This window comes from Amblyomma maculatum, chromosome 2, assembly GCF_055883805.1.
Source record: "Amblyomma maculatum isolate TAMU_Amacu chromosome 2, ASM5588380v1, whole genome shotgun sequence".
NCBI lineage: Eukaryota > Metazoa > Arthropoda > Arachnida > Ixodida > Ixodidae > Amblyomma > Amblyomma maculatum.
This window is the reverse complement of record NC_139345.1, coordinates 93,521,968-93,545,217: the sequence shown is the minus strand read 5'-3', so window position 1 is coordinate 93,545,217 and position 23,250 is coordinate 93,521,968. Positions and strand designations below refer to the sequence as shown.

Sequence of the window (23,250 nt, the reverse complement as noted above, 5' to 3'; positions counted from 1 at the left end):
AGAACAGAGCATGTTGAGCTCCCGTGAAGCTTGCATGCCGCGAAGACGCGGTGGAGGACGGAGCGCTTCAAGGCGTAAGGTGCTGCTAGGCACTGCCGTTCTGAGGGAGAGCTTTGAGCGCTCCTCCTCGAGATCGCTCGTGGCCTTGGAAACTCGAGTCTTCTCTGCCTCTGCACAGTGGTGCACTGACTGTGTTGTGCTGCACTATTTTCCCCCTTTTTGCTTTGTCCAGACCCCCGTTTCGCGATTGCACATGTTTTGTGGCAGGCGTGCAGCAGTGTTCGCGCACGTGTCTTTTTAGCCTGGTTCTCCTAGTGTGCCATAAGAATTGCTACGATCTTGCTGGCCCTGGATTTTCTGTGAACAGCAATGGAGGATCCTTCTCCAGGAAGCGTGACATAACCGGCGTAGAAGAGGAAGCGAATGGCAATACCGCTAGAAGTTAAGCGGAACATTGTTACTGAGCACAAGGACGACGTAAGTGTGCAACTTTGTGTGCAAGTACGGCCTGATGCAACCGACAGTATTGACAGTCATCTGCAACGGGCTCAAGATTGAGAACGAAAGCGATGCTGGCGCTGCCCATGCAATGGAGATGACCGAAAAAGGGTTTGACACGGGACCTACAAAGACTTAGAACAGGCACTCTACCAGGATCTTGAACTCCTGTGCAGCGAATCTGATTTTAGTGGAGAAGGCGAAAAACTTTGCATACCTCCTGCACAACACTGCTTTCCAGCCTGGTTCAAGGAGAGACATGGAATCTTCTATGTAGACAAGGCAGTCGTGGGCAAGGCAGAATGTAGACGCTAGGTAGAAGTGGCTTGAGGAAACACTGCCCTGCAACCGAGAAGCATACGCGGACTTGTACAATGGGGACGAGGCTGGGCTAGTTTTCCAGATGCTATCGTTGAAGATTACGCTTGACCGTTTTGTGTGCCAACATGGACAGCAGTGATAAGTGCCCTGCCTTCATAGGAAAATTCAAGAATCTGCTGTTTTCGTGGTGCCGTGAGGATCCCGGTTCACTACCGTCATAGTGGGGAAGCATGGATGACGCATGAACTTTCCTGCAAGTGGCTGGTCTTGTTTGATCAGCGGATGCAGCGTGAAGGCAGGAAGGTGGCATTGGTGCTCGACAATGCACTGCGCACCAAACAGCTCAGAAGCTCTCGCATGTGGAAGTTTTTTTTCTCCCACCAAACACCACTGCAGGCTTGCAGCTTAGGGATGCAGACATGATTGCTTGCTTCAAGGCACTGTATCGCCGATGTGTTTTTAGCAGGCGCCCGCTGAGCCTCGACATTTCTGTCCAAGAACGCCGACTGGCGCCAGACTTGAAGATCTCACTTCTGATTGCAGTGCAGTTCATTTTTGGAGCATGGGAAGAAGTAAGCTCCTCCACCATCATAAACTGCTTCAGGAAGGTGGGCTTAAGCTGGAGATGCTGGTGACGCGAAAGGTTGCGAAGCTCTTGCTGACACAGCGATGACCAACTTTGGGCTACAGTGAGCGGTAGTAACGGCGACGCGTCAAGACTTCAGCAATTTTTACGTGCCGATGATACAGTGTGGCAGATGAAGAGCTGACAGACGAGGCTATCATCACAGCAGTCACTGGCGCGGAAGACGGTGACAGTAGTGCCGACGACGAAGTGGAACCTGTGCAGGTTGCGTCTCATCACTATGCTTTGAGAATGATAGACTCCCTGCGGGACTTAGTTTTTGCTAAAAACCTTCCACTGCACTATGTTCAGCAGTCGGTGCACTGCTGAAAGACGTCGGCCAGATTGCCGGGAAACAGACAACTACGTATCACATGTTTCTTCCCGCTATGAAATAAAAAGTGTAAGCTACCTCGTCCTAATTAAATGTGTAGTTTATAATGTTTTCTTTGTTTTTTTGGCCTAACCCGGTTATAATAGTGATATTTCATGGCACTTCAATTTTGTTATAAATAGGTTAAACGGTATCATCACAAGTTGAGTAATACTTTGTCTGTGTTTCTAGAATATTAGGCACCATTAAAGAATTTAAATAATATGATGTGTTTTTCATTGCTATCTTGGTCGGTTTTGTAGGCCTCCCTTAGATTAGCTGCTCACCTTTCCCTGCTCTGCACATTGGAATGTTGCTTTTCTTCACGTCTGCTGTCTGCAAAAAGAAGTTTTCAGTCATGTTCTCTTTTTGTGCGTGTGTGTTAATAGGCAACTTTGTCAAGTATTGATGTCTGTGGGCATTGTGCTTCTGCTTGGAGAACATTTTTGGAAGGCAAGTGCCACGTTTGGGATCCTAATGTTGGTCCCTCTGTCTGGTGGTGCAGCTGATACACTTGGAAGTCAAACCTGCCATTCGGAACCAGATCATCAGAGAGCTGAAAGTGCTTCACGAGTGCAACTCTCCGCATATAGTGGGCTTCTACGGAGCCTTTTACAGTGATGGCGAGATCAATGTCTGCATGGAATACATGGTGAGTCCATCCTTTATTGCTGAATTCATCAGGCTTAAGGCTTCAGTTGCTTTTGTCAGTCGCAGTCACGTGGTAGTTTGCTGCCTAGTTAAAAGCCTAGAAGGAATTGAATAGGTCCTTAAGCTGTTGAACACATTTGAAATAACTGCCACGAAGTTCTAATAAGGCGTGCCCTGTTTTTCTTGCATGACTTTTTCAAAAACATTGACCACATAAACCAGGCATCATGCTGCTGCGAGTGGCTGAGGAATTTGCGCTGTATGAAGGGCTGAGTATTGCAGTGCAGTTCATTGGTATGGCGGTGTTGATAATACAATACCTGCCTTCAGAGATTGGCAGAAAAGGCAGGACTGAGCCAGGTTAAACAAACTCTGCCTTGATGCCCAGTCTCGGAGGTCATGGTTAAAGGGACTGTGAAACAGTATTTACTAAGGCTAGAAAAAAAAAAATTGCATGAATGGTCGGTATACTTTTCACCGCTAAGCAAAAATTTTAAGTTAGCATCACTACTACTGAAGATATAGGTCACGAAAAATGGTGCTCCTCTTGTTCTCCTTCAACTCAACACGTTATCATCAGCCTGGCTACATTCACTGCATTCCAAAGGCCTTTTCCACATCTTTCCTGACAACCCCTAAGTAACATTTCCGCTTCCCATTGTGCAGAGATGTCACAGTTAACGAGATGCAGTTTTTTCCAGCCTATTCTTAGTGTCACAGATTTGAATCTTGATTTAGTAAAGTTCAGGCCTATTCTAATCTGTCTAGAATTCTTTTGTTGCATTTAAAAGTTGAATTAAGCTTCACGCTGGCAAAGTGAAACTTGGCTGCTTATGCAAAGTGGGGCTCTATACAGTATTGGTGACTGCTTTTGGTGCAAGTATCTCTTGAGAGAGCTCAGGATGCCATGCTGGTGGTGCGAAATTGCACAAATCAGCTTAGTTTCTTTCATTTTTGGTTACAAGATACCTTGTTTACTAGAGACATGTTTTCCGGGTCCCTTGAGTGTCTCTTGTAGAGAGGTTTTACTATAAGGAAAGGAAATGCGTCTTGTTCACGGTGGATATTTCAATCACAACATGAGAGAAGGTCGACACGAGATAAGAGACATGCCATAATAAAAAGGACGTAGATTAATTTCAATAACACAGGGTTCTTCAGCCGCTTCGGGGGCTTGTTTTTGTACACTGAGGATGACGAGAATCCACCAAAGAAGCCTCAGCTGGTCCTGTCTTCAAGGTCCTGCTGATATTTCTTTTCACGGATTCCTATAATTCAAAGTTATTATGTTCACTGATCAGCACAATTGAAGCACTCATGCTTACAAAACAAATAAAAATGCACTGACTGGTTTTACACATGATATTGATTGATTAATTGAATGAAGGAATGAACGAACAAACGAAGGGAAGAATGAACGAAAACTTTTACTGAGCAAAATAAAAGACCTGAAGAGGACCGGTTGTCGACATTCTTATGTCAGAACGCTTGTGGCTGCCATTGCTGCCTCGATCCAACAATACTTGATAGCCATGAAGCCCACATGTTCATTGAAGCCATATCATAGCTGCCGGTAAAAAAACAGTGTCCCCTTTAAGAATGATTTTCTTGGTTGATTTCATGTAGTTTGCTGATATTTCAGGTCTTAGCACAATTTTTAGTGTCCACGTTAGATGAGATGACACTCTACTTTGTATACCTGGAATGTAATAGTGTTCAGGTCGCGTCCACACGTGTGTGCAGCGCTTGAAGTAGTTAATGCGCACTGATAATGCGAACCACTCAACATATGTGTCTCCTGCTCATTCCTGCATCAAGCATGTCCATTGTAGCCAGGCTTTCATTCTGCATCTTTGTGCTGAGCAGCTGCATTGAACACAGCTTGCACTGCCAGTGTGCAATGTTGACGGGAAACCAATAACGAATAAGTGCACCACATTGGACTTTCAGTTCAGAAAGGACTTCCATGGTACCATCTGTGTAGAGTTAGCAACAAAATTCAGTGGTCAGTAGCCTACTATGGAAGTTTTGCAGTTATAGACTCTGAACAGTGCCGAGCATGCGTTCTGGCAGTGTCACTGTGTTTATTTTGTATGCTGTAGAGCACGAACTGCCTTGGCTCTTATTTACTGTTGCTCTGTGGGGTACAGAAAGGAACTCTTAATAATAAGTTTATATATAATTGCAATTTTGACTCATCTTGGGTATCTCTGAATGCATCCCATGCGAACATGTTGGTAACTGCGCACTGTTACACACATGTTCACACATGCTCTTGAAATCGTGGAATACCATGGTTTTCATAAAGCTGTTTCAAGGGCCCTTGAAGCTTATTGGGGTTATCGGTATAAGCACTTCAAAGGGTTTCCAGCACCAGCATGCCGGCCCAACAGTCAGAGCTGTGACGCCCAACCTGCGGTTCGATAAGTTGCCACCATGGCGGATTTGGGCCAGAGGGGACAAACACGAGTTGCGCCCTCGAAGCAGGCTTTATTCTGACCAAGTTATTATACATGCCAAAACACAACACTCAAATACAACTGCAGTAGTGAACGAATGTCCTGCTCATGTACGAAGGCGAAATAAAATCTTCAAAAGGGGGAAGTGCACGTTAAAAGGTGATGGGGAACATTCTGCTCATCTAGTGTGGCTTCGTGCTCATGGCCCGCAGCGTTAAATGCGTATGATGACCAGGCAATTCGGATGGTGAGTGCTGATATTAAGAGTGACATAACTGTCCTTGTCAGTGTTAACAGTTTCTTCCAAAGGGCCAAGGAAAGGAGGCAGAGATGTTGGCTTTGGAAAGGGAAATCAGAACTACCGTAAAATTCCGAACAAGCGCCCCCACCCATGCAAGCGCCCCCCCTAATTTCACTGTCAATTTCAAATTTCCGCGCCGTTCCGGGAAAGCGTCCCCTCCCACCCGCCGCCCTTGTCACGCATCGCGCCCAAGCAACACTGGTCTACCACATCCAGTCCAACAATACAATCCAATCCTGCTTTTCAATCCACCCGCATGCATGCCCGCATATGCTCGTTCGCACGCGCCATTTGTCGACTTGTTTTTGCTTAGAGAAGTTCGCGATGCCGATGCATTCGTACACAGTGGCGAAGAAAGTTGAGGTTGTGCAATGGCATCGGGAAAACGGAAGAAACGTGCACCAAACGTCTCGGCATTTCAAGCTCGACTGCAAACGGGTACGAGAATGGGACAAAGATTTCGAGAAGTTGCTTCAACAAAACTATGGGAGAGCAAAACTCCGAAGAAAGTTGAGTAACGGCGCGCCAGTTTTCAGCGAGTACGTGGACGATGCGCTCTTCGAGTTCTTCGAGGGGGAAAGAGCGGCAGGACGTGCTGTTAGTAACCGGCTTCTTTCTGAAGAGGCTGTCAGAATAGCCAAAAACATGCAGTTGGAAAACTTCGCTGCTTCCAGCCATTACGTAAGTCGATGGAAGCAGCGGTTCGGCGTATCAATGCGCCGTTCTACGAACGAAAGTTAGAAGACGCCCGAAGAGTTTGCGGAGGCAGTTAGTGCCTTTCAATCTGCCGCAAACTCCCTGCGACGGCGCAACGACTACACATTGTACAACATATCCAATATGGGCCAGACGATGGTCCGAATAGATAACCCAGCGAACAGGACGAACAACGTGGTCGGCGAAAGCACCATACGGATAGCACACACTGGATGTGCCCGACGCGGCTTCACGGTTTGCCTAGCCGCATGCGCCACCGGCCACAAGCTCCCGGCCTTCGTTATTTTCAAGGAGCCAACCGGGAAAATTCCAGCCAGGCCCTTCGCGAGCCTTCGCATACCAGGTGAGAATGATTTTTTTTCTTCAGTGGGGCGAGGAATCACGATGTCGTAAAGTTCGTTCTATCAAAGCGCTGACTTTTTTTTTCTTTTCTTCTTTCACTCGTAGGAAATGTTCGTCTCACCGCCACAAAAAAATGGCTGGATGACATCTGAAAAGCTGCAGGAGTGGCTATCAAGAATCTGGGGCCCAAACGTCGATGACGTGCGGCGTTTGCTGGTACTGGACCAGGCGCCCATTCACAAAACGCAAGCTGCGAAGAATGCTTTTGAGGAGCGCGATACCGACGTGCTCTATGTGCCTGCGGGGTGCACGAGCATCCTGCAGCCAGCTGACGTGTACTGGAACAAGCCGTTCAAGTCCACCCTACGGCGTTTGTGGTAAGAATATATGCGCGAAGAAGAGAGGACGCCCAAAGGAAACCTGAAGAAGCCGTCGCGCCAGCATGTGCTTGATTTTGTTGCCCAGGCGTGGGCTGCTGTACCCGAGGAGACTGTGGCACGCTCCTTCAAGGGATGCGGCATCACTAACGCACTCGATGGCTCGGAGGACGGCGACCTGCATGGCGGACTGGCAGATGTTGGAGTCGTGGTGCCAGAAGACCGGGGTGGGCTTCAAGCCGAGTGCTGTGAACTTTTTTTTGCGACTGACTCGGAGGAGTCTTTTGATGGTTTTCAGAGTGATTGAATAGTTATCATAAATCTTTCACTCAGTATCAATGTAGTTCACATTCCTAAAGGTAAATAAAATTTTCAATCCATGTGCACTGCGCTTTTTTTTTTCTGGCGGGGAAATGTCGCCGCCATCTTGAATTTCGGCGCCGTTCCGGGATAGCGCCCCCCCCCTACTTTGCCAGTGATTCGACTTGCTAGAGGGGGGGGCGCTTGCTCGGAATTTTACGGTAAGCAAGAGTACAAAGATTTGTAACCTGCGTTTTCCAAAAAAGACTCTTTGCCCTCTTTAATCGCTGCTGCTCTATATTGTCCTGAAATCCTGAAATTCTTCTGGAATTTTAGGCCAGATACTTTTTGTGAACTGTGGCACCGTGTCTCTGTGTCAAATTTCAACCTTGTGGAAGCTTTTCAGTGATAACAATTCATAGCAATTTACTTTTTTGTAAAGCTTTCCTTAGTAAATTTTCTGAGTTGTATATTTGTTTCTCTTTCAGGATGGTGGTTCTTTAGATTTAGTGCTAAAGAAGGCAGGCCGCATTCCCGAAAAGATCTTGGGCAAGGTCACAATAGCAGTGAGTACCGCTGTTTCGTATCAAAGCATAGTAGTATCCGCATGTGGTGTATTTTAGTGCAGAAGCACTTACATACTATAATTACAGCTGACAAAAGCCCCACCGGGGTGGCGCAGTGGTTACGGCGCTCGACTACTGTTCCCTAGGACGCGGGATCAAATCCCGGCCCCGGCGGCCGCTTTTCGATGTAGGCGAAAAGCAAGGCGTCCGTGTGCTGTGCGGTGCCAGTGCACGTTAAAGAACCCCAGGTGGTCAAAATTTCCGGAGTCCTCCACTACGGCGTTTCTCGTAGCCTGAGTCGCTTTGGGACGTTAAACCCCACAAACCAAACCAAACCAAACAGCTGACAAAAACAATTGCTTCGGCCTTGTTGGTTGCCATAGCAGTTGTGACACCGATGATAAGCATAGCCTATCCACAGGTGATACGATTCCCCAACTCTGGCTCTGTATCAGAAACAAACTTGGACAGTTTCAAAAAGGAAAAGGCGTAGTACCTGTTTTATTTCTCGGTGGACATCTGCACCTCACCATGAGGGAAGAGGAACATAGGGGAAAAGGAAAAAAAGCGGAGGGAGGGGGGTTTTCTCAGTGCTAATATGCCAACCAAAAACATGTCATACAAACAGTAAAAACAGTGCTTTTGCACATCTCAATCAGCTAAAAAGGTGTTAAATTCAGGCTAATTTTATTGGGCACTGTTATGTTGGTTAAAAACTACAATTAAAAGATTATTGATATATTGTGCCACTGCGTGCAAAATTATTTGTTGAAGAGAAACGTTGGTCTTAAAAGCAGTTTTCTTACTCTCTGGCCACAATTACTAAAACGACATGCTTATGCAGTTTTTTCTAGCGAGTGTAAAAATGTAGTTTTTTCTGCAAAGCGATTAGTATTTTATATCATTGTGAACAATGCTCCTAAATTAGCAGCATAATGGAAAGGATTATTAGGGCATTACTACATATTTGAAAGGTTAAAGTAACAGATTGCTTCAACCACTTTTCAGATTAGATGATTATTTTTATTTTATTGCACCTGGAATCGCAGTAGTCAGCACATGGCAGCACAAAGTGCCATTCTAGAAAATTTCAAAGCAAAAATAAACAAATCTGCTAGCAGCACGGTGTGCTCCTTATATTTGACTTGCTGAAAAAGAAATTATTTCTCGATCTTCTATGAATTCTGGGATATTGCATTCACAAAGTTGACAGAAGTCTAAAATTAATATTTTGAGATAGTGACATAAGTGAACAGTAGTAATTTATTATAGCGTAATAATTGTCGGGAACATTTTCTTTGCAGGTACTGAAAGGCCTTAATTATTTGAGGGAGAAGCATCAAATAATGCATCGTGGTATGTACATGCACCTTTTGCTAGTGCACGCCTTTCATTTTCTTTCTTCTGGGGCACGGTGTTCAAACTGAACGCTGCGTGCTTCACTGCTCTGTCTACGACCACTGGTTAAAGGGACTGCAAGGTGTTCCTTAAAGGGCCTTTATTTTTGCGGGTAATCCAAAAGCTTGGTGTTTAAAGAATTTGATTTCTGGACGGTTGTTTTAGAAATACAGTAAAATAACTTTGGAGATGCACACTGGTTTTTCTATATCGCTAATCCCAAAGCAGGGGTAAGTGAGGGGGAAATGGTCTTGCATTGGCATATTTAGAAAGTGGTAAATCTGGCTTCAGCCACTAGAAAAGATTGCATTTAAAGGTGCACTAAGAGAATTTTGAAGGCATCTTTTAGTTGCGGGAGCTATCTGCAAACTCCGTGCATTCTTATAAAGTTCGAATTATTGCCCTGTGTGGCGAATTTTGTTGTTGAAAGCTATTAAAATGTCCCGGCCCCTCCTTGATTTTTGAACTCGGTGCCAACAGTAAGAAGAACTGCCAAACGCACCGAGTTCTGTTCAGGCAGTCATGTGGCCTTTTTATTTCTGTGGGCTTAATTTGCGACTGCATATGTTGTCTGCTACTAAAACTGTTTATTTAGTGAAACCCCGAAAACAAAGTAAAAGTGAAAATGAAATTTTGCACAATGCACTTTAGTGCACCTTTGAAGATAGAAGTGTAGCCTCCGTTGTTGCTGTTTCGTTATCTCTGTCCCGACGTATGCGAGTTCTTGTGGGGCTTTCTTCGTGTATGTTTAGAAACTCACTGATGTTGGCTATCGTGCTGTGAAGGCTGCCACTGTCTGTCTTGTCTACTTGACATGAATATAGGGTGACAGATAGTGAATTCAAGTCTGTTTTAAGAAGTTCTTCTGCACCATGTGTTGAACAGCTGTAATCTGATGCACAGTAGAAGCTTGTTAATTTCGAGCCTCATTAATTCATAAAATTTAGATAATTTGACCTGCCAGATGTGCTTGGGCCCAGGGCTATGTAAGTCTGTGGCATCGGACGCTCACTAATTCATATGGTATGGGTCTCGCGCTGATTAAATCAACTCAGCTCCCGAAATCACCGGCTCATATGGAGATTGTCAAAACAGCCATACTGAAAACATGAGTATTATGCTTCGGCGTTATAGTTTCGCTTTCACTTTTCTAAGCTCTCCATAAGCCTTGAGTGACAGTTGCTTAACTACCAGCATCAGCCAGCAGCTGAGCACTGTTTTGGTCGCTGTGTGGCGTGCCGCTGATGTTATCTTTCTGCTCTTTCTTTCTCGTCGCTTCGGTACTGTTTCTTCCACTTGCAACTGCGTGGTTTCATTTTGTCAGTATGCCGAAGCTGTGTTCTCATCTCATGCTGTTGGCAGTTTGTGCGGCAAAGTCTTCTCAAATGCGACGGCACCACTTGTGTGGGGTGTGATTCGGTAACAGTTGGGCTCTGCCGCATCGTGCTTTGAAGGATGGGGAAGGTCCTTACGATTTTTGAGTTTTGGTTTGGTGCTGCCGACAGTATGTAAGCAATAAAATGATTGACGCAAACATGAAAAATAATCAGGGCCATGCTGTTTTCGTCAAATATCCAGCAGCCATTCCCAGTCATGCATGAAATAAATTTGCCACGATGCAAACAATCCATCGTATTCACATGGCTGCTGTGTGCACATGCGCCTCTCCACTGGTTGAAAGCAAACCGCCAAGCCTAGCGGCACACGCGATGTTCACGTTCGTGACAGGTGTATGCAACAGATGGCAGCAGCTGTCGAGCACACAAACGGCCACTTCATAGGTGCAGCTTGTGCTAGTGGAACTGGATTGCGGCTGCGTCTCCCAAATGGATTATTTTCAACCGATATCAGATGAGTGTTCGCCTCTCCTCGGAGGGCGCCATGTCTTGTGAAAAACGCTGATTGTCAACTGTTGTCAAGGTTATTTGATAATTTGAAAATTTTTCTGCTTCGTTGATATTTGAATATACAAGATTTTGCTGCATTTGTCATAAAGTGGGATGCATTAGTAATGTAGTTTCACCATGCAGTGTTGCATGTAAAATTATAATTCCTCATTCAACTGGAAATGTCCCAATTCGATCAGTAAAAGACAAGACCTTTCTGACTTGCATTGTTATCTTAGCTGCCTCTTACCTCTACATTCAGTGGTAGTTTCGAATACTTCTGTTCAGCGTAAAATGTGGCACTTTTATAGTGTTTGCCAACTTGTAATCTTTGACTATAGCCCAATTGACTGTACTGTCCTACAAAGAGCTAAATAGAATACAGCAGATGTGGTGCACTTATAGGCGGGATTAAGTCCCTAGGGGGGGGGGGGGGGGGGGAAGAAGAAGAAGAAAACTTTAACTCGTGTCTTACTTACAGATGTCAAGCCATCAAACATGCTTGTGAATTCTCGAGGCGAAATCAAGATCTGCGACTTTGGTGTGAGCGGACAGCTGATCGATTCCATGGCAAACTCCTTTGTGGGAACACGGTCCTACATGTCGGTACGTACCAGCTTTACCCGTTTGCTGTTGTCTGCTGTGCTGCCGTGAGAAGTCAAGCGTTAAGGTCAGCTAGTGTTTTGGGAATCCTTCGCAAGGCTTGATTATGGCAAACTGTCGCATAGATCAGGCATCTACGATAGCTTCTTAAAAAGAAAAGTCTGTGGCGATCGATACTTTATTTAGTGAGTATGTGTTATCATGAATTGTTTCTACGATTGCTGAAACTCCGCTGCTTAGATAATGCTTTTTCAGTTTCACTTTGGGATTGAATTCAATTCACAGAACATTGCACCACTATTTAGGCCACGGCACATGTGCAGACTCCGCGCACATGTACCATTTCTGCTTGTAGTCCCCTTGCATTGCTTTCTTCACATACAAGGTTACATCTCACTACGCTTCTCTTTCTTTCCACTCTCTCCCCCATCCGACACACGACTAAGCGTGCACCTTTTACTATAATCCTCCTCCTCCTTGCTTCTCACTTTTCTCTGCACTTTGGTTTTCTATTTCTCTCTCTCTTTCCCTCCCACCCCGCCTGACACATGTTCAGAGCCAGTGTGGGCCTTCTTCTTTATTTTTGTTTTCCCTTCTCATATCTCCATTTTCTCTGATGCTTGCTTCTGTTTGGTTTCCCGTCCGCCATATGCTTCAAGCTGGCAACGCACCTTTCCTCCTCTCACATTTAGTATCCCCTATTTTTCCTTGGTCTTCAGTTCTTTCACCTTCCTTCTGCCCATACACACGTTCCCCGCTAATAGGTGGAAGTAGCTTCCAGAGCACGCTTATTCTATATTTTTTTTTTAAGGAATTTCATCGAAAAAAATCAAATTTATGTATACAAAAAAATGTTTGGGCCAATAGCTCACAAGGCTAGCGGCAGGTCCAGATAAAAAGAGGACTTTTGGCCGCAAAGGATGGAGGGTTTCGAAGAATTAATGATGACATACGCTCAACATCATTGGTGTAATTATGCACATTTGCAAAAATATGTATAACAAAGTGCAAGGGAAATAGAAAAGTCATATGATTAGGCAGATAGTACGATACAAAAATCTCTGAACATATAATATAAAATAATACAAGGAAAGGTTGAAGAAAACAAAACATTCTCAAAACAAGAGAGGCAGGGAAAATTTGGTTACAAGATTCGCGAAACAAAGTGCAAGCGAAATACAGGAAGCTCACAAAATTTTCTGTCATTCTTGCGCATTCCTCCTTTCATTTCCATGCCATGATTCTTTGCCAAATGTCTTCAAGTGCCCTCACAATAAAAAGTTTGAGCCACTAATGAAGTATAGAAGGTAGAAGGTGGGGGAAATTGAACTGAGAACCCACTTGTGGCCTTTGTCCACAATAGCCAGTTCAACTCCTTCCACCTTCTGCCTCTGGGTGTTTGATACTTTTGGGGTGTTCACATGAGGAAAAATTCACTCCTATCATGGATGGGATGGAGATGAACCCCCACCTTTCTGCGGCGAAAACTTTGAGGCCACGCTTACTGAAAGTGAAAAAGCTGTAATATTTAGGTGAAGATGTCGAGAAAGGTTTCAGAAGTACCTTGCGATAGGCCGATGGGCGTTTTTTTTGGCTCCAAGCTCTTCATGATGCTTAAAGCGACCTTTGCCGTAAGACTTGCAAGCTGCTAAAAGAGGCCAGCTTTTCAATGGCCTTGGCTTAAAGTAAATAAATTCATTAATTTTTAATAAAAGCAATAAATTCTTATTGATGTCAGCTGCAACTCGGTAGTGAAAAAAACAAAAAATGTGGCTGCTAACACAAAACTTCACTAAAAATGCTTAAATCAACGCTTTTTGCTCACGCAAGAAACTTTAGGGCAGTAGCATTTGGATGTCATGGAGGTCTAGCTTGGAGGCGCTGGCCACCATTAGCCGTCAATCATAAGGTGCTAGCCAGTGACCATTAGCGGCCACTAGTGAAGGCAAAACAAGGGAAACAGGGTCAAGTAAGCTGATTGAGCCCAGCCAGTCTGGAGCCGCCTCACCTTACCACCACGGGGTTGGTGCGGGGTCTTCCTTTGGCTGGCTTGTACTGCTCATCGCACTATGCTTCCGTGGCATGGAAACATTTCAACAGGGTGACCATTTGGGCTAGCTGGTGCGAATCTAACTTAGTAGACTCTCATTAATTCAAACTTGAAGGGACCCCAGGGTTTTGTTTGAATTATCAGAAATTTGAATTATTGGAAGTTCTTGCATATATGACTTTGAGCAAGATTACAGTGCACATTATACCGTATACATGCGTGTAATGGCCGCACGCATGTAATGGCCGCACCCCGAACTTTAGAAGGAAAATTGGGAGAAAGAAACTTTTAAAAAATTTCCCGAGTAAAAGCTGCACCATGAGTTTCAGGAAGTTGGGCAGTGCCGTCTACTGTGCGGTGCAAGAAATACGGAACATTTTGTGGTTACTGCCGCCAGGTGGGGCCCAAAAGTCAAGTGAAAGCCAAAATGAAGCGTAAGGTTAGAAGTAGAATTGCCAATAAGAATAAAAAGCAAAATATTTGAGGAAATTAAAAGTCGAGCATGGGGGCAGCGGCCACCACCTCCGTTTCAAAGGGGGCGCTCTTAGCTGCAGCGATGCCTGCCCGTTACAAAGGATGAGGCCAGCAAATCCAATCCAATCCAATCCAATCCAAGTCTGTTCGCTCCTCCATTTTACAGTCATTTCCTCAATCGCCCGAATCATATCACGTGCGATCTCGCAATCGGAACGCATCGCTGCCCTGATTTGTTCTGCGCTCGTGAGCTGAAACGGGCATCGCTTGTGGCCGTTTGCCACTGGATACTCGAAGCGTGGGCCACGGTTTCGTTCGAGAGTGTGGAAAAAAGCTTCAAGGTGACGGGGATATCAGGCTGGACGGTACGGAGGATGACCTCATCTGGGACAAGGACGAGCCTGAAGTACTGATCAGTTCGGAGGAGGAGGAGGACGACGATGGGGAGTGATGTTTTGGACACGGGACGAGCCTGAAATCCCGACGAGTTTAGCGGAGGAGGACGAGGAGTTTTTTGACAATAATAAAGGCAGGTACCACCGCAAATAATTTTTTCGCTGTCTTTTTTCTCATGTAATCGCCGCACCCCCTGATTTTCACCCCAATCTCTGGAAAAAAAAGTGTGGCCATTACACGCGTGTATACGGTAACTAAGTATCCACTTAGATCACATTTTAAGCACTTCTACTCTTTTATTACACAATAAAAACAGCAGAGTTGAAGGATCCAGAACAAGTTTATTGGAAATCTATGGCTGACTAGACCATTTGAAAAAATCATGAATTGTCGATTGCTTTTTTTTTTACATGTGCATTCAGAACAATGTTCTCTATTCCACTAAGAGCAGCCAGTTCTTTTTCAGAATTTTCTGCTGCAGTCAGAAATTTCCGGACCCCAGCAAGGTAGTTGAAGGCTTGTGCTGTTGTCACAGAGGATTGCTCTTCTGATTCCTCCTCTTCACTTTCGCTGCTTTAATGTGCTGGCAGCACCTCGGCTACCAAGTCGTCCAGAGTGTCTTCCCTGCACGCGCATAGGTTATCGTCAGCAGCTGCAAATTCACTGAGGTCAGCAGCTATGTTGTGTGCTTGGAGGGCAGAAAGCACTAGCCCTGCATCATCGCTTTCCATTTGGAGGCAGTCTTCATTTTCATTTTTAGCACAGTCGGGCAAACTATTACTGCTGTGGCCTGGTATGCGGAAGGCATGCTGGAAGCAGTTCCATATCGTTGCTGGTGCTACTGCACTCCATGTGTCATCTGTCATTCCCACCAACGACAGCAATGTTACGCTGTACGACATTGAATTGTCCATACATATTAGCATCCTCTTAAGGAGTAGTTTCCTGTAGTTCGTCTTGAGAAATTTGATCACCCCCTGATCCAGGGGCTGGAGAACAGCAGTTGTGTTTGGAGGGAGGAATTCAAGACGAATTGCCTCCAGGCCCTCCACATCACCGTGAGCGGGACAGTTGTCAACAATCATTATCGCGCTTGAACACCACGTCAAGTTTCCGCTGCCACTCTTCAAACAAAGGTTATGTCATCCACGGACGTGAATTTGCTACATATGAAATGAATAGAGTTCGGATGCCTTTAAAGCACCTCGGATGATTTGATTTGCTCACAACAAAAGTTTGGGCTTGTGGCTACCATCCATATTGGCACAAACCATGACTGTGAGTCTCTCCTTGCTCAGCTTACCGCCGGTACAATGTTCCCCCTTGCGACACAATGTTTGCTGAGGCAGGCACTTGAAGAATAGTCCCATTTCAGCAGCATTTTAAATATCAGCTGGGCAGTATTCAAGCAGTAGGCTCTCATGACGCGTTTGCTGCTATTCGGTAGCAACCGTCTCATTCACCGCTGCCGCTTTTCCACTTAAGTTTTGAAAGCGAGGCCATGTCGTTCCTTGAATCGCGACACCCATCCATCACTACACTTAAAATCGTCAATTTCAAAGCGCAGAGACAGTTCTTTGGCCTTTTCTTGCAATATCGGTCCACTTACTGGTAGATTGAAGCTCCGAGTGCGCTTAAGCCAAAGGAGAACTGCCTTCTCAAGCTCCGCATGCGCTGCTTTCCTAAGCCTTTTTCTGTCAGGAGCGAAGCGACTTGCGTTGTTTCGCAGCTTGTCTTTCGCTTTCACAATCGTTGTCAGTGTACTTTTCGTTATCGCATACTTCAATGCCACAGCGCTCTTCTTCGTTCCAGCCTCAACTTCTCCTATGGCTGCCAATTTTTATTTCGCAGAGAGCGTCCGATACTTCTCTCGCGGAGACGTGGTGCTACCGACGCGGGAAACCGACCAGGGAAACGCACTAGCGGTCACGTGATTTGCGGTCGGCCTATGCTACTCGCGTCACTTTCGCATCCTTTATTTTTTTTTTCTCCTGCAGTTTTGAGAATTTTGACAAGTGCAGGCGGACAGTCGTCTTTTCCACAAGTTTTGAGGGTTAATTATTGTTTTAATTTCGAATTATCTCCATTGAACTGGCTAGCAAGCCACAAAATGTTGAGCAGCGCCCTTCGGGAGGGTTTTGCTTCGTTTCAGACATTGGTTTGTTAGGCTCTTCTTCGTGTTCTTTTCTTTTTAAGTTATAGTGTGCTTATTTTCACATTTTCCACTGCTGTAGTAACTCAGATTTTTAGCCAGTGGCGGAAACGATAGCCGATAATTTTCTGGTATGGACAAGCAAAAAGTATGAATTAACCGAATTGCGGTGTTTCAATTAAGCGGCGTTGAAATGCATTGAAAACATGACAAACCAACCAAAAATTTGATTTTTGTTTGAGTTAACCGAAAGTACGAATTATCAGAGTTTGAATTATTACGAGTCTACTGTATTGAACTATATTTCTCTGTGTACTTTTCTTCTTGTGTTTGTGTGTTTTGCTGGTTCAATATGTTAAACATTTCAAGTTGTCACTGAAAACCTGAGCTACGCTTCGCAGCCTTCTGTGTGCTGAGTTGTTGGGTGTGTCTCATGCCTGGAGCTTCATCTTTAGGGCAGTGTGTATGACACAAGGCTAGTATGTGTGTGATATGGTGTCTGCTATGTTCACCTTGCAATTGTATGCTCTGCCAATGTACAGTCTTTGTCAAAAGTTTAGAGCCCAGAGGGTTTGCTTTTAGGCCGTATCTCATTTGTTCTTTAACAATTGTGGAAGTCCTAGCCGTTGGAGAGGGTAGGACTTGAGTCATGTACATGCTCAGCTCGATGAAGGTTTCTTCTTTCTGAGGTTTTCATGCGCACGATACCTCAAGAGTATAAAATTCTGCTTCTCACATGAAATAAACTCGGTTGGAAGTAGTGCTCGTGTGTGTCTTTTTCTGTTTTCTATGTTTTTCTGTGCGCTTTCACGATCAACATGTAAGTAAATGTGTCACCTGAGGGGAGTGCAGTGTCATAACTACTATGACACGGTTTCATTTATTGAAAGAGCTTGCCGATGATTATATGTGATGCGCGGCGCAGCCGTTAAGAATTTGCTTTTTCTCATGATGCCCGCGAGGAGACAGGCGCAGTGAGTGTGAGCAACACATAATGAAAGAAAGCACATGCAGCTTGCACGTGTGCGCGTTCAAGACACCACGGCAGCATCGTGCATGATCAATGTAGCGGAAGGTGGAGCACCAAGTTGAGGCATGCTTGTGAATCTTGGATTGGACGGGGATTGACTTTTGCTCGACGAGGAGTGCGACTGAACATCGGTTTCAGGTTTCACCGTGCTTCATGTCGTGCATTACTGAGGGTTTTCAATAACATTCATAGCTGCCCACATACCTGTGGACTGCACTTATTTATTTGAAACGTCGAAACCTTATTAGGAGCCTTCTCTCAACCCCCCAGGTGTTGGTGTCTTCTTTATGCAACATAGCTGGTCCAGCGCCACATTTGTGTAATGTGTTCGTTGTGATGCTTGCTGTTTTGTGACAGCCGGAGCGGCTTCAGGGCACCCACTACACGGTCCAGTCGGACATCTGGAGTCTGGGTCTGTCCTTGGTGGAAATGGCGCTGGGCCGGTACCCGATCCCACCACCTGACGACAGGGAACTGAGCGCCATCTTTGGTCGGAACTACACCCCAGAAAGTGAGCAATAGCTGTGAGGTCGCAGGTCTCACAGGCCCTGAGTGGAATTCTTGATGTAGGCACTATTCTAGTTTAATCTGTGGAGGGTTGGGATAGCAGGTACTACTGGTTGGGGCAATTCTAACAGCAGGAGTTATTTCTGCAAAAAAGTGTTAAAAGACAGCTGCACCAACCAATCTGTCAATATGATTGGTCCAGTAGAAAATTACTCTTGTAAGTGCCGTGAGCAGTCTTGAGTGAATGGAAATATGATAGGTTGAAAACAATTAAGCAGGGGGGGGGCTGCTGCCAGTAGTCAAGAATAAGGGTAGCTTTTGCTTTTTTATAGTCACAAGCCATTCAGAACAAGGTTATTACTACTATTTGGGATGAGTTTATTAAAGCTACTGGTGTACACTTGATTTTTGCCAGTAATGCTCCCAAGAAAATGTTTTTATAAGTCATGTTTGCCAATAAAAAAACTTCACTGTTGTCTCGGGTGAGAGTGTGACAGTTTGGGAGAGTCAGGACGGCCTTGCTTTTTGATAAAAGGTGGAGTAAATTTAGCCTTTTTGCAGAAAAGACAAAAACCTGTATTTCTTCACATTTTTCTCTCCTGTTCAGGTAGTGTTATATGCTTATAGTGGTTGCTTATAGCTGTTTAGTTTAAATAGTTAGGTGAGACACTGGTTGGTGACTCATAAAATTTCATGAGTCACTGCTGAGACCACTTTTGCGCATGATTATTGCTTGCTTTATAATTCTTAAAGCCAAAAGTTTTCTATGTTTTGTTGCTTCTTGCTTTTCACGCCACACTGAAAATATTTTCTTAACCTAAAGCAAGTATACAGGGTGTTTCAGGGAAGACCAAGTAATTTAAAAATGGTAGTATACTCAAAACAGAAAAACAATATTTGAAGGAATACACTCTCTGCCTTAGCATACATAACTTGCAGTGAAACACTCCTAATTATGAGTGTAATTAACACAAATGATTAACTTCTGAATTATCGTAGCTAGGTGGTTAGTCTCAATGGGCAGTTTGATGCCAGAAACGAGACGATACCATATCAGTTTTTGAAGTAAAGAAAAACTAATATTTTATAGCCATGCAGCTTGATGAAATCTGATCTTTTTTTCCGCACGCAACCGAAACTGAGCACATGAGGAACACCGGAAGTATGGTGCAAGCGCAACAATTGCTGGTGACGCGCGGCAGTGAATGCAGCATGCAATTCGAAACGCATGTGCCAATTTCCTTGGCTAGGGAGCCTAGGCGCTTGGGCTTAGACCATGGCTGATGTTATCATCTGCTTCATCGCTCGACATAAGGAAAAGGGTAGTCATTGTCAGCTATGGCAGCGTAGCTTTGGAAACAGTGATAAGCTCTGGCTTGGAGCTCTGCCTCTCCGGTTACCTTCGAAAGGAACTCCTTTATCTTTTTAAAATCGTCACTAGCATTTTGAAAGAAATAACGTCACGCTTCTGTGACACCATGCAGCTTGCTGTTTAAAGCTATACGGTGCTTATATATCGATGTGCATTGCATAATTTCTGTCGAGCGTCTATTTCTTTTCACAGTATTGGCTTGATAGCTAAAATAAACGAGAATGTCTTCGTAAATTGAAAATATTGCTGAAAACATTGGTATTTTCGCTCTCCGCTGCTTTGCACAGGCTAGCTCGATGCGGTTGCTGTGTGCTGGATGCCTGGATCACACACGTCTCGTGTTATGAACTGGTAGGCTTTGATGGCCGATGTTAAGCGTGGACTTTCTAGTTGCCTGTACTACATATAACAATCGGGAATAAACCGAACTGGTTAACTTTAATGACTCAGTTCGTTGCTACTCCACTTGCATACCCCATGAAAGTAATACTACTTGGGATGAGAGTAAATAAATCTCACATGGCGTGCTTAAGCTCATTACTGTCCATTGCGAAGCACAGAAGAATGCAGTTCTTAAAGAAGTTCAAAGCAGAAATGAGCATCTCTCCGAGAATATCATCAGCTGATATCTTGACATGCTGCTTCAGGTCTTCGTGGTTCGCTGGCTACTGGGTGGCCGTGGGTGGTTCGCTGACTACTTGAAAATTTCGTTCTTAGCATATCCCCAGAGGGTATCCAGCGGTGACAAATCTGGCGACCTTAAAAGTCAGTCTCCTTAAAAGTCAGTCTCCGGCCCCTTGTGCCCCGCCGGGGTGGTGCAGTGGTAAGACGCCCGACTACTGTGCCGGAGTTCCCGGGATCGAATCCCGGCCTCGGCGGCTGCGTTTCGATGGAGGCGAAACGAAGTGGCGTCCGTGTGCTGTGCGATGTCAGCGCACGTTAAAGATCCCCAGGTGGTCGAAATTACTCCGTAGCCCTCCACTACGGCCCCCCTTTCTCTCTATCCACTTTCACTCCCACCTTTATCCCTTCCCTTACGGCGCGGTTCAGGTGTCCACAGAGCAAGTGTGACAGATACTGCGCCTTTCCCTTCCCATGAACCAACCAACCAACCAACCAACCGGCCCCTTGTCCCTTGCTTAGTCCACTGGTTGCGAAAGGTGCTTGCCAGGAATGGCGAAAGAAAAAGTCTCAAGCATCCGTGTATATTTTTTTTCAAACCACCACTGGTAGCTCCGAGGGAAACTCAGAGACAGCGCCTTTTAGAACACAGTCTGTCTTTTTTCTAGCGAAGTCTTCCGTCGATGAAGCAGGGGCCAACAATACGGCTGTTTCAAATTCCACAAGAAACATTAGCTGACCATCTTAAATGGTTCTTGTGCTGACGTAGCCAACGTGGGTTCTTGTCGCACCAATAATGGGCATTTTGCAAAATGACATTCGAGTCCCTGCAAAGTTGGGCCTCGTCTGTCCAAAGTATTATGTGCATAAATTCCGGGTCTTCATCATATTTAATTAGGCCCAATTTGTAAAAATCGAGCTGTTTCTGAAAGTCATTCAGTGACAGTTTATGGTGAAGACACACATGATATGAGTGGCGCTGTTTCTTGAAAGTGACCTCCAAACTGAAGCCGTGCTTGCTCCATATCCATTGGAAGTTTGTCTTACACTCAGCTTCTGGCATGACAAAACATAAGCAAGGACGTCAATGTCAAAAGATCAGCTCCACTTCCTGACCTTTTCTTTTTCTGAGCATGTACTGATCCAGTATATCCTTAAATTGATGAAATATCGATATGAACTTGGTGTGAGTTGGCACACGACGACCAGGATGCTGGGCAGCATACAGTCTGGTTGCCAGTTCCGCGCCCATTTCTGCGATCCCAACGTCCACCACCTGGGCTGTGAAATATCATTGTTGCATTGGCATGGCCATTCCTACAATTATCACGATGCGACGTGACGCTTTAATCCAGGCCTTCCACACATTCAAGTGATTTGAAATACTAGCACTGCAACAGTCTTGTCACACATTCACTTAAAGAAAGGCACCTCAAATGCAAACCTCGGTGTTTTTTGAGAAACAGAGGCTAGCACAATCGCAAGAACAGCCTGATAGCGTACAGCACTGCCACGTATGCCCCCCTTGCCACGCGGACAAACCTTTTCTTTTTCGGGCACTGTGGATCACATGCAGGGATGATAGGAAACTGGAAGCTGAAAGTAAGGAATGAATGCATGATGACGCGTGAAATCAAGGTCTCTGGATAGCCATACCAGAAGTGGCGAATACAAAAATATGAAACTTCGGTTGAGCTCATTGGGTCTTTCAGAATCGATGTCCTTGTGGCTGACGATGACTATCCTTCTCTACATCGAGCGACGAAGCAGGGGATAACGCCGGACAAGGTCTGAGGTCAAGCACATAGGCTCCCTAGCAAGGGAAATCAGCACACGCGTCTCGAATTGCGCGCTGCATTCATTGCCGTGCATCACCAGCGGACGTTGCACTTACGCCATACTTCCGACATTCCTCGTGTGCTCAGTTTCAGTTGCGTGAGGAAAAAAAAAACGTCTGATTTCATCGAGCTGCAGGGCTCTAGAAAATGACTTTTTCTTTATTTCAAAAACTAATGTGACATTGTCTCGTTCGCGGTATCAAACTGCCCATTGGGACTAACCACCCAGCTAGGATAATTAAGAAGTTAATTATAGAATTTTTGTTATTTACACTCATAATTGGAGGCTTTTCTCAGCAAGTTATGTCTGCTAGGGCAGAGAGCATGTTACCTGCAAATATTGTTTTTCTGTTTTGAGTCTAGTATTCTTTAAAATTACTTAGTCTTCCCTGAAATACCCCGTATATACACCATGTGAGAGCTTTTTTTTTAGCTACAGCAGTTAACCACTTCACTGCTGGGTATTTTTTTGCATGTTGGCTGGGCTTGTTTTTTTTTTTTTTTCCGTGTTACTCTCATGAAAATTTTATCCTAATAAAACGCTACGATGCTCTGCAGAACATGTAAACATTTATTATTCCGTTCATTGGGTTTGATCTTCTTCCTTAAATTCTTGGGCAGCAGGGGCTGTTCCTCGCTGTCTTTGCTTGGCAAGCCATTTAGCTGAGCTGCTTCATCGTTGTCACTCTCATCTGAATCAGAATGGCGAAGGTGGGAAATTGTAGCTTCAGAATTTATCTGTGTGGTAAAAGTAGACTATGATGGCTCACATTAAAGAACAAGCTGGACTTAATATAGAGCCGGACCCTTTTTAGTCTCTGAAGTCATGAAAGAGCAAGCTAGTTATTCATCAAGGCAGGCTACGTGAGGCTAGTCAGTAGCATATCTATTGTGAATACAATAAAACCTCGTTAATTCGAAGTCATCGCACCGCGAGAAATCTTCGAATTAAGCGAGTTTACGAGTACATACCAAAAAATTCAACTTGGGCAAAAAAATTCGTAGCAGGAACGCGCTACCTTTATTCAGCATATCTTGAATTACTTAAAGTAATTGGAGATACTGGTTGGCCGCGTCCTGTAGTTTATAGCTCCGAAGGTCATGTTCTCGAGTTGGTAAACTAGCTGAACACAGAACTTCCACCGTGGCATTGAACAAAACTGCGGATAACTTTCAGCGACCCGATAACTTCACTGAGAGCAGGTGCTTGGGGAGGCTCGTCACTGTCATCTCATAAGTTCGCAACAGCAGTAATCTCCCTTTCCAAGTCTGAGTAGCCTGTCTGCTCACCACTCTCAAAGTTCAGATACTCAGCGAAGCTGACTGTGTTGGACTCACCATCTCCTGCGCAGAGTGCACTATACTCTGCTCCTTCTTCGTCAAGCATACATCG

The 23,250-nt window shown here is 45.0% G+C and overlaps 2 protein-coding genes across 2 annotated transcripts in view; both read left to right on the top strand.

The window, feature by feature from the left end:
* Positions 1-23,250, top strand: part of Dsor1 (mitogen-activated protein kinase kinase 1) — a 50,011-nt gene that overhangs the window by 5,580 nt on the left and 21,181 nt on the right. Inside the window, exons 3-7 of the mRNA XM_084594742.1 lie at positions 2,323-2,469; positions 7,453-7,530; positions 8,835-8,886; positions 11,296-11,420; positions 17,877-18,030. Coding sequence (XP_084450868.1) covers positions 2,323-2,469; positions 7,453-7,530; positions 8,835-8,886; positions 11,296-11,420; positions 17,877-18,030 — 556 coding nt within the window. The remainder of the gene's footprint in view (positions 1-2,322; positions 2,470-7,452; positions 7,531-8,834; positions 8,887-11,295; positions 11,421-17,876; positions 18,031-23,250) is intronic.
* On the top strand, positions 6,307-7,098 carry LOC146199279 (uncharacterized). Its single transcript, XM_084592748.1, has one exon. The coding sequence runs from the start codon at positions 6,675-6,677 to the stop codon at positions 6,969-6,971; it is 297 nt and encodes a 98-aa protein (XP_084448874.1). The 5' UTR covers positions 6,307-6,674; the 3' UTR covers positions 6,972-7,098.

Excerpts from the sequence above, each read along its gene's own strand:
- LOC146199279 (XM_084592748.1), top strand. The coding sequence starts at position 6,675 with ATGCGCGAAGAAGAGAGGACGCCCAAAGGAAACCTGAAGAAGCCGTCG.